Genomic DNA, 12,096 nt, shown 5'->3' on the forward strand with positions numbered 1-12,096 from the left:
AATATTCAATCACCATGTTAATATTTGATTTATCATTGATTTGAACACCATGAATCTCTACCTCATTCAAATAGTCCATCGTTTTGAGGATATGATCACGAACTCTTGTGCCCTCTTCCATCTTAGTATCCATAATACGTTTTAATGCTGCTTCTTTGGCAAAATGGGTATTTTGCCCAAACATTTGATAAAGACTAGCCATTATTTCAGTACATGTTTCCATGCTCCGATGTTTCTTATGCAGTTCCACAGAAATCAAAGCCAATATATAGCGCTTATCCATTTTGTTAGCTTTGCACCATTTCTCATAAGGCTCCCTCTGATTTCTATAATCGTATAGCGTTGGTTCTGGAGGGCATGGCTGGGTCAACACATATTTGCAGCCTTTAGCAGTGAGAATATTAATAGATTGCGTTTCCAATCTAAATAATTTTCGCCAGTGAGTTCATTTTTAACAAGGATAATTAATAATGGGTTGATGGAAGACATTTTCTGAAAAAAAAAAAACAAAATACACATGCATAAATACTTTGAAACAAAATTCATAATAAATGACAAAAATACAAAAAACCATAAATACATTTTAATTTATTGTAACGATAATCTAGTACCGCTTTGACAAGCTATCCGTTGGGGAAGTCATGTCTACACTTACTAGACCCAATTATCCATTGGATTATTTACTTTTATGTAGAGACATGATAAATAATTATCGTTATCCCTTTGGGCCTAAATTTGTTAACAGAGTTTCGTTGGGAAGGTTAATAACAAATTTTAGTTGAGTGTATAACCATTGTTTCAATCTACGTATTTTTCATATCAATACTCGCCGTTGGGGTGAACAATTGATTGAAAAATATTTCAATTTTATCTTTGAAGAAGTTCATCAAATAAAATATCTAATATATATACCCTCCGTAGGGAGCATCACCGTATCATGAAGTCGAGGTATATATATAATTTTATTATTGAACTAACAATGGAGGCCGTGGAAAAAATTATCTTGAATTTTTCCTCTCCCACTCAATATTTTAAAATTAGTTTTTCCTTTTTAAAACATACATATTGTTAATTGCATGCTTCCTATAATATTATCTAGATGATATCCAATATTATTAAGCATACGCAAATTACAAACAATAAAGCGAGATTCATAATTAATGAATGACATGTATCATTATGCATAGAGTGGCACTACCTATTCTATATGACATATTATCATGGCATGTTATCATCCAAAACATAACATATAGAAAAAAATTTAAATAATCTTAATTCATGGCTTTCCTAATAATGAAAAATACATTAACCCTAAGCTTAATCTTCATTGGGCTTCTTGTCAATGTTCATCTTCCATAAGCTTATCTTTGTTAATGGACTAGGGGAAATTGGGCTTTTAAATTTATAATTGGTTCAATTTTAATTTTGAAAGGAAATAAATAATTAAAAAAAAATTATTAAAATAAAATTTTTAGACCAAAAATAAATTTAATATATTTAATTTTATCTATGCATTTTAATCCATTAAACCCAATTGAAATTGAGCCTAAAACTAGGATTCATTAAGCCCAAAACTATGTTTGAACTTAAATGCAAAAAATTAAAATTTTCTGCCCGAAGTAAAAATTATGAAACCATAGTGACCTCCATGATAGAAACCATAAAACCCTAAAATCGTATTTTTCTTTCTTTCTTCTTCCCCAGCCGCAACCTCCACAAATGCCCAGCCACTGTTCACTGTTGCCATCGATCTCCGACGCATCTTTGATGCCAAACCAACCGTTGCCGCCTCGTCGGAAAACGTGCCAAAACCCGCGTGCGCAACCGGAAGCCCTTTGCTTGCGCCGCGAGCAGCATTGCAGCGCGCGCTGCAGCTGCTGCGTGTGCAGCGCCTGGCAGCGTGTGCTGCTGGCCGCGTGCTGCTACTCTGGTTCGTTGCCGCAGTTTCCAGCAAGTTTCCGCAATTTTCCAGTGATTAATTTACAAATTTCCTAGGCCAATTTCGGCTTACAAAATTTCTATAACAGTAAAATAAATTAAGAGGAAAACATGATGATAAAAAACCACCCCTCTTGTTACAGATCCAAAAGGAAAATACAACGGAAAAACTAACCATGAATTAAGACAAACCAAAACATGCTTTATTCATATATTAAACAAATAATATATTTCTGAATAAATTGTGCCACTCTAATACATAAATTTCAAGAATGATTTCATACAATATTCTTATATATTAATATGAGATGGTTCTGATACTAATTGTTGGGGAAAAATCAAATTTTTTTTTATATAACCTTTTAAGGACCGCTCTCATACAATATATAGGAATTTGTATTCTAGAAATCGTACCTTGAAAATCCGATTTGGCTATTTCCACTAAAGTGATTTAGGCTCCCAGATCACGATCCGTCACCACCACTCATGTTAGATCACGATCTGTCACCACCATGCTTGTCAGATCACGAACTGTCACTAATGATCTTCTAGGTTATGACTCAGGTTAGATCTGCACTTGACGTGCGGGCGCCTTTATCACTACTAAAGCAACTAGCACGAGAAATTTTTTCTCTCAACAATAGAGAGAAATTTTTTACAATAGAGAGAAATTTTTTTTTCTCTGATCTGTATAAAGTGGCTGCTATCTCTTTCTTTAGAAAAAATAAGCCTTTTTATATCTCCCTTTAGTGAAAATCCTAGGCTCCAAATAATGAAAAACAAAACTCACGTTGCTTGCTTTTTCTATAGGGGACCCACCTTGTAAAATAACATAAGGCTCCTTACACACAAGCTAATTAAATGGAGCCTCACGTTAAATGATATATTTAGGCTTTTGACCCAAATAGCTAGTTATCTTGCTTATTAATCCAGTAGTGGTGCAGTCAATTAAATCAGCTAACTTGGAAATCATTTGGGAATATACAATAGTGGCTACAATAATTATGCCTGTAATTAAACTAGCCCAATTATTTAATTCCAAATCTACTGCACTAAAAGATTGGAACTGACTTCCATAATTGTATGCTCGAATAATAATTCATCTCAAGGCACATTGATTTCTTTACTGCACAATCCTTTGTACCACATCGTTAATTAAATTGATATCTCAACTGTCCAATCAATTTAATAACATCTTATTCCTCGATACTTACTGGTTTTCTCTAATGATCATTTTCAACATACTAAATATGTTGACACACTCTGGCCAGAGAATTCTATGATCAAGTGCCGAAAACCCATCAAGAGATGTGTTGTACAAATTCTATATTGTTAATTCATAACTCCAATACTCATAATTGCTCCCACCAAGATACCGGGTAATCTTGAACACAAGGATGTGTCGTGCCAATTGGTAACTCAAATGGAATAACAATTACAATCATGAAATCATAATTAACTCAAAATTAAGATTACAGTAAAATCAATGCCTATGAGATTTAATAAGCCTGACAGTTATTACAAAGTTAATTAAATCTCATATGTGATCATGTTCAATGTAGTCGTACTACATCAATAAATTCATACATGATTAAGACAAATCATTTAATGAATTTATCAATTGCGAACTAAATTTATTTAATCATACGATAACTTATATTTATGTCTTCTGTGAATCCACACGATGATCACATAAATACATATAATATGATTAAATAGACTTTAATAAAAAATATTAATACAATTAAGATATTTAAATAAAATACCTCATTTATTTTATTAATCAGAAAAATTATTTATTACAATTAAACAAACACATATGTTTTTAAAGAGCATATTTTCCGAATAGCAGTTGTCACTACCTTTGGGGGCTGACCGTGATCATGAGTATTGCAATCCAACGGTCGGAGGAGAGTCGTCAAAGCTCCTGGAGAAAATGAGTTCGTTAGATTGGAAGGTAATGGTGATTGGTGGTGTAGGACGCACTTGTAGACCGTCAGATTGAAAGTGGTGGGTCATTTTGATGATAGTGGCCACCGTATGCAAGATTTTATGGATTCTGCCAAGCGCATGGCTCTACATGGTTACGTGAAGGATTTCGTGCTGTCCTCAACAATTGCTGCTTAGTCAGTGCGCGTGTGTGCTGTCGTGGGGGCGGCTGCTTTTGCCTTTTGGCGTGTTGCAATATAATGAAAGCGTCCATCTTAACTATCAGCATTAAAAAAATGTAGTGGCGTAGTGCAATGTACTAAAAATACAAAAAAGTAATCGGTCTTGTTATGTTGACTGATAATGACATATATATCAAGCATTTGTTTAAGCTTTAGTATGCAAATGCTAGTGTTATGTTACAAAATCTTATATTGTATTTGTGGAAATCCAATATTATTAATAAACTCATTTGTTGTAAAACCTCAAACATTGTAAATCAAGACTGCAATCAATCTTTGTTTGAATTGGTTGGCAAAGATTGAGACAATCACTCATACTGAATTTTTGTGTTTGTCTTTATTTAATTCTTCTCTATTAAGAGGCCAATGAGAGTACCATAAAAACGAGGGGATAATTGGTAAAATTTGATTTCTGTAGGAGGAACATGACCTTTCTATTTATTTTACAATTTTTCTTGCACAATTACATAATTTTGTAGATTGAAAGAAAACTTACGAAACTAAGTTGAAATAATTAGTATGCGATTTCTACTATTAACGTTACATATCTCGCATCATTAAAAAAAAAAAAAGCTAAAAAAGTTTTTTAAAAAATCATGCTAAAAATCAATAGACGAGGAACGCCATAAAAGAGCTTATCTGAGGATTGGACTTATGTATTCAGGTATTGCATTGATTTCTATTAGGATAAAATAGGTGCTCGATAAACTGAACAAGGTATTTGATGAAATTCTTCTGCGCTACAACCCCGGCATCAATCAATAGTCCAGTACGAGGTGAAAAATTGAATTAGCAGCTCTTTGGTGACAACACAAGGTTAACACAGTATTCTCAGTGAGGGTTTTCTAAATCTAAATAGTTCACAGATAAGCATTAGCAAATGTAGACGACACACATGCATGGTTGTTTTTGAGTTTTCTTAACTGTTAAATTACATTTATTGTAACTTAAAATCAAACTTTTTAAATATAAAAACGAGTAATAGATATTAGGGTCAGGTGAGCCAATAAATAAATTTTGTTTAGCTATAAGTTATATTAAATATAATATAAGACGACTCCAAAAGTCAATGAGCTCGGTGGCATGTCTCCCTGAACCCTTAGTGAGGGTCGATCTTTGGGATCTGCCACAATAAAATTATTTAAGAAGAATCTCGATCATCGTAAAATATTAGTTAATTATAATATTAGCAGAACAAAGGGCATTTATCTATGACCATTGGATCAAGTCAGCAGCTCTTTGTTGACACGTTATGCTGAGTCAGGGATTCTCTAGATGGCTCATGGACAAGCATTGGCAAATGTACAAAGTCAAAATATCTATCATCCACGACCACAGGATTGCAACGTGTATAGCCGTTAGATTAATTTACAGCCGTATGTTGGACAAATCATTCTTGGTATGCTCCTGCACATATCAGACAACCAGTGGATCATGAAAAGTTGAAAACTTACGCTGGGAAAAAATACTGTTCATTACATTTTTCTCTCCCTCTTTTTTTTTAACTTATTATTAAGTTCTTTGCACTTTTATCATTTGAATTATTTCTGGACCTAAATATCGGATAAACGACTGGTCTGAAGTGCAGGCTATTTTGACTTTTCAGTCACACCTATTGTTGCGCGTTCGCATCCCATTGTAGCAAAGCCTACAGTCGGTTGCACCATCATATCATCCAAGTTCAAAACAATTTGCCCAACAATGGAAAACTTCCCGGTGAGGATCAACGCCGATGGCACCATCACTCGGGAACCCGATGTTTTGCCAAGAACACCAGCCAAACCCGATCCAAATGACAACACAATAGCCCTCTCAAAAGATTTCACCGTCAACGAATCAAAAAACATCTGGGTACGTATATTCCTGCCCCATCAAGCTCTTAATAATAATAATAACACTTGTTCCTCATCATCCGCCAAGCTCCCTCTCATTATTCACTTCCACGGCGGAGGCTTCGTTTTTATAAGCGCAGCTACATCCACGAACCATGAGTACTGCCAATTGATCGCGGCCCAAATCCCTGCTGTGGTCGTGACAGCAGAGTATCGTCTTGCCCCTGAGCATCGTCTTCCCGCAGCCTACGATGATGGCATGGAAGTGTTGCACTGGCTCAAGACAAGTCAAGACGGGTGGTTACAACAGTACGCTGACTTTTCTTCCTGTTTCTTAACGGGAGATAGCGCTGGTGGTAACCTTGCTTACCGGGTAGGATTACGTGCATCTGCTATAGTTGATGATTTGTTGCCGCTGACAATCAAGGGCCTGATTTTGATCAAACCATACTTCAGTGGGGTCAAGAGGACGGAATCAGAGTTGAGATTGGAGAAAGATCCTGATTTTCCGTTGGCTCTTAATGATACGATGTGGGAGTTGGCACTGCCACTAGGTGCAGACCGTGATCATGAGTATTGCAATCCGACGGTGGGAGGTGGATCAAAGCTGATTGAGAAAATGAGCTCGCTCGGATGGAGGGTGATGGAGTACGTTGGCTTTGCTGACCCAATGAGTGACCGTCAGATTGAGTTTCTAAAGCTTTTGGAACAAAAGGGCGTGGCTGTGGTGGGCCATGTTGATGGTAGTGGCCACCGTAGTAGAGACTTTGCTGGTCCTGCTCTGTGCGGTTATTTTAAAGACTTTGTTTTGTCCTCCACGAAGACTGCTTAATTAGTGAGTGGTGGTGGGTCAGTGTAATTAGGAATTTGATGTTTAATTATGATTCTCGCTTTGGATTTTTATGATAATTGCAACTAATAAAAGCATTCCATCTTTTTTTGTTTTAGGGTATTTACACCGTAGTGTTTGTCCTTTTTAAAAAAATAAATAAATAAGTTGATTATTGTCAATCATAAATTTACACTAAAAAAATATTACAATTGTTGTAACTTTCAACCTCTTTAAAAATCACGTAGATTCTACTAATCATACAGATTCTATCATTTATTACATTTTTTACATGATTTTGAAGATGTTATAAGTTACAGCAGCTGTAACTTATTTAATTTTTATTTGATTTAACACTTTGTAATTTTGCACATTTATTTTTTATTTGATTTAAGCTGTACACTATTAAAATATCTAAAAAGTTAAAGAGGATTGGTCGATGTTTGAAGTGCCTAAGTATATTTGTACGTAGTGGCAAGAAAAAATTTAGATGCTTAATTGCTGTTAATATATTTATGATCATGACAAAGCCGGAGCAATTAACAATCTATCACACCAGACAAGATCTGATCATTTTATGTTAACACGGAGCCAACAGCACAGAAGAGCTATAACAAATAAAACACCACTTAAACTGGCCATATCGATCACTCACGTAACATTTATAATATGCAGCCACATTAATTCTCAAGACAAAATGAATTTTTTTATGTTAACATACAGAGCCTCAAGCTTGACAGGATCGCCAATCATATCGTGGGGGCTATCATCAAAATAACTCACCACATTCACACCCTTCTGCTCCATCAACTTCGCCAGTTCAACTTGACGGTCAAACAACGTATCCTCACTGCCCCCAGTCACCATCACCTTCCACCCTAACAACCTGAATTGGTCTAAAAACTTTGACCCACCTCCCACAATTGGATTGGAATACTCATGATCGCGGTCAGCCCCGATGGGTAATGCTAACTGCCACGTGAAATCAGTTTGAGGTGGTGGTAAAATCGGTTGATTGGCCAACCTCAACTCTGACTCAGTCCTTTTGACCCCACCGAAGAAAGGCTTGAGCAATATCAGCCCTTTGATCTTCAAAGGTAACAAATCATCAACTTGTGCGGCTGCTTGCAGTGCTGCGTGGTAAGCGATGTTGCCACCTCCGCTATCACCCATTATGAAACAAGACGAGAAGTCAGCGTATTGTCGCAACCAGTGTTCTTGAGTGGTTTTGACCCATTGCAAGACTTCCACGGCATCATCATAGGCCGCTGGGAGGCGGTGCTCGGGGGCAAGCCTGTAATCTACTGACACAATAATGGCAGGGACTCGGGCTGCAATTTCTGAGCATAAATCATGGTAGATTTTTGTGGCTGCGCTTAAGAGAAGGAGGCCTCCACCGTGGGTGTAAACTACGAGGGGAAACTTGGTGTCGGTGGAAGAATCAAGTGCTTGACGGGGCAGGAATATGCGGACCCAAGTGTTGTTTGATTGGTTGACGGGGACATCTTTGGAGAGAGCTATGGTGTCGTCATTTGGATCGGGTGTGGCTGCGGTGTTTGGGTAGAGGCTGTGGTTGCGAATCATCGTGCCGTCGGAGTTGAAGGTGAACATAGGGTGTTGGGGGAAATCAGTGGTTGACTCACATAGAGCAGTTGTGTCTGACATGTTTAACCTTAGCTGAGGTTATGTGATGAATGAAATTGGAAATAATTATTTGATATGCTTTCAGCTTTTATTTCGAGGCTCCGATGGCTTTGAGAAGTCACGGGGTCTAATTTATAGAGAGAGTAGGGGAGATTGAAGCATTTAAGAAATTTTTTAATACAAAAAATTACTCTGTCATGAATTAGAAAGACAAAACTCAAAAGCATAAGAATTCTGAATTGAATTTTTGCTGAACATTGATCATTAGATAAAAAAATTAAAAATTAAAAATAATTTTAATTTATTTATTGTGAAATAAAAATTCAACTCTATATTATTTTAATTTCAGAAAATATAATACAACAACTATGAAAGATATTAATATAATTATTTTTTCAAAATCTGATTTTGAGAATAAATTTCATCCTTAATAAAATATCACATGTATTACATAAATACAAAACTAGTATTATTCAATTCAAATAAAAAATCAATAAATATTATAATGATTTTTATTTTACAATTGTGATTTTCTTTTGGGCAGTAAGTCTTATATTAATTTACATATTTTATCTTTTATTCATAAGTTTTAGGCATAATCTACAAAATTTATGTTTTAGTTTGCACATAATGTTGATTTACTTATTTGATGTTATATTTGTAAGTTTTTATTTTATTTACCAATAATACATCAATTTATCAGTTTTGTAGTAATTTACTTTTTTACCTTCTTCTTACAATCCTTATGTTCTATTTCCAAAATTTATGTTTTATTTTATAGTTAGTGTTGACTTATTTGTTTTATGCTTTATTTCCAAATTTTTGTTTTGTTTACTATTAATACATTAATTTACTGATTTTATATTAATTTGCTTGTTTTACCATACATTTACAAATCTTATATTCCATTTCTAAAATTTATCTTTTATTTTGCGCTTAATGTTGACTTATTAGTTTTATATTATATTTGTAAGTTTTTATTTTATTTACTAGTAATACATCAATTTACGAATTTTATAATAATTTACTTGTTTTACCTTTTCTTTATAAATCTTTTGTTTCATTTTGAAAATTTATGTTTTATTTTACAGTTAATGTTGACTTACTAGTTTTAATTTATATTTGTAATTTTTTGTTTTGTTTACTAGTAATACATCAATTTACTAGTTGTATTTTTATTTACTTATTTTACCTTACATTTACAAATCTTATGTTCCATTTCTAAAATTTATGTTTTATTTTGTCTTAATGTCGATTTATTAGTTTTATATTATATTTGTAAGTTTTTGTTTTATTTACTAGTAATACATCAATTTATCAGTTTTATAGTAATTTACTTGTTTTATATTTTCTTTATAAGTCTTTTGTTTCATTTCAAATTTTTTTTTTTATTTTACACTTAATGTTGACTTACTAGTTTTAAGTTATATTTGCAAGTTTTTGTTTTGTTTACTAGCAATACATCAATTTAATAGTTGTATATTAATTTATTTATTTTATCTTTCATTTACAAATCTTATGCTTAATTTTTAAATTTTATGTTTTATTTTGTACTTAATGTTAATTTACGAGTTTTATTTTGTATTTGCAAGTTTTGATTTTATTTACTAATAATACGTTAATTTACCAATTTTATGTTAGTTTACTAATTTTACCTTTTATTTACAAGTCTTATATTTAATTTCTAAAATTTATGCTTTATTTACAGTTAATTTAATTTACAAGTTTTATGTTAAATTTAGAAGTTTTATATTTCATAATAATCAAACAATCATTTGCCTCGACCAAAAAAAAAATTGAATTTCGACTCTCATCAAACAGACTCATTTATTTTTTATTATTGTTTGTCTTAAACCGTAAAACTTGCTTAGTTGCTAATTTTATTCAGGTATGGGACCAAATTCTGAGGTCGATGAGCCGCACAACTCAAAATTATCCCCTCTCTTATCTCAAGGATTTAGTTACGTATCCCATTCGACGTTTTCTCCTCCCTTATCTCCAAGGATTTCGCGTCAGGCTGCCATCCAATGATTGTGTGCTTGCTTTGTAGTTTTATGAGAACTTAACTAATACGGACTACTCATGCTTGGTGAGTAACAGAGCATGTTTTGGGCATAGTTCTATACCAATTAATAGTTTAGACAAGAAAGCTTGTTCCCTTATAGAAAAGTTGGTGCTTTTCAAAGAAAGACAGCTATAAGTTATTATATTTTTTATTAAAACAAATTTTGTTTATTACTTTTAATAAAAAAGTACAATTAATGTTTCTTTATAAAAACTTTTAAGCATTATTTTCTATAAGCCAAATATTATACAATAGAAATTATGAAAAAAAACGATTATAAAATGCTTGGCCAAGATGATGGAGAAAAGTGTGTGAATGTGGTAATTGCTGGTTACTATTGGGAAGAGTGTTTATATTTATACTCATCTCATTGCATTTTGCTTATTTAAAATCTGAATTTATCATTAACATGTTGTCAAGTTGTGTAATATTTTTAGCATTTAAAATGTTAATTTAATTTGGATTGATATAATAAATTCTATAAATACTAAAGTAATGTTAGGGATCCTAATTGATATATATGACTTTCATCTATTAAATGATAAAATATAATTCATCATCCAATATATGAATAACACATAACATGAAGAATCATAAATTGAATTAGTCTCGTTAATAATTCGTTGAGTCTGAAATCCAGCTAATAGCTACTCGAGAAAGGCTAACTAATAGACAGTTAGAGGGATGGCAGGATGGAGTTTAACCCCAACTTAAGTAAAAATCTGAATGTTAGAATCCCAAACATTATTCTTTATATAATACATAATTCATTTTCCTTTTCTTTTTTTTTAAAATAAATGTCTAAAAATATCTAACATCATCATGATACGCACGAGATTAAATTAGCAAGCTTAATTAATTATCATATGATAAAAAAACAACCCCTATTGTTTAATGTTAGAAATTATAAAATAATGAGATCGAAATTTTACTATAATACATAAAATATATTTGCATCACATAAAATGTTACAATTATGAATGTGGTAATATCTTTCAAGATTATAATAATAATAGCACTAAAACTCACGTGATTAAGGTATTGAGCTATAAAGTGTGTCACGGCTGAATTTTAACACCCCTAAAATTCATATAACACGCCTCTAGAATTTTATAAAATACTCCGTAGTCCATATAGAATTTTAATTATCTTCCCACAGAATTTCATCTCTAAAAAGTTATCTCTTTTAAGTTTTTGTTATAAAATACATACAAATCCTAAAATCTTAATTATTTTCTTCTTATTATATTATTTATATCTCCATAGCTCAAAACTCTTATTAGTTTCTTTAAAAAAATATTTTTCATTTAAAATTTAAAACATAAAAATAAATTATGAAGTGGGATAGGTATAAAAATTTAGCTAAAAATATTTTACAGTGTGTAGTTGAATTTTCATTGAAAAAAAAATAATTGTCTATGGTTATTTAGGTAATTTTAATAAGAAAAAGATTTTGTGAGGAATTTGAGGGATGTCAAAAAGAGAGATTGTAGAGTTCTTTTGTTTTGGAGTCTTCATATAGTACAAAGCTGTACGACATACAACCTACTTTTTCCACTCGAACAACCGGTATTTTACCGGTTGTTCTTTCAATATTAAAAAAAATCATTTTTAATG

At 32.5% G+C, this 12,096-nt stretch overlaps 2 protein-coding genes across 2 annotated transcripts; one reads left to right on the forward strand and one right to left on the reverse strand.

Annotated features, from left to right (window-relative positions):
- The first annotated feature begins 5,551 nt into the window (after positions 1-5,551).
- Positions 5,552-6,879, forward strand: LOC18033058 (carboxylesterase 1). Its single transcript, XM_006421738.2, has one exon. It carries the CDS (start codon positions 5,811-5,813, stop codon positions 6,771-6,773), a length of 963 nt encoding a protein of 320 aa, XP_006421801.1. The 5' UTR covers positions 5,552-5,810; the 3' UTR covers positions 6,774-6,879.
- A 390-nt stretch (positions 6,880-7,269) lies between these two features.
- On the reverse strand, positions 7,270-8,553 carry LOC18033215 (carboxylesterase 1). Its single transcript, XM_024183701.1, has one exon. The coding sequence runs from the start codon at positions 8,433-8,435 to the stop codon at positions 7,458-7,460; it is 978 nt and encodes a 325-aa protein (XP_024039469.1). The 5' UTR covers positions 8,436-8,553; the 3' UTR covers positions 7,270-7,457.
- Between the last annotated feature and the right edge of the window lie 3,543 nt (positions 8,554-12,096).

This window comes from Citrus clementina, unplaced genomic scaffold (assembly GCF_000493195.1).
Source record: "Citrus clementina cultivar Clemenules unplaced genomic scaffold, Citrus_clementina_v1.0 scaffold_9, whole genome shotgun sequence".
In the NCBI taxonomy this organism is placed as follows: Eukaryota; Viridiplantae; Streptophyta; class Magnoliopsida; order Sapindales; family Rutaceae; genus Citrus; species Citrus x clementina.

Bases quoted from the DNA above. Each gene is read 5' to 3' on its own strand.
- LOC18033058 (XM_006421738.2), top strand. From the start codon at position 5,811: ATGGAAAACTTCCCGGTGAGGATCAACGCCGATGGCACCATCACTCGG.
- LOC18033215 (XM_024183701.1), bottom strand. From the start codon at position 8,435: ATGTCAGACACAACTGCTCTATGTGAGTCAACCACTGATTTCCCCCAA.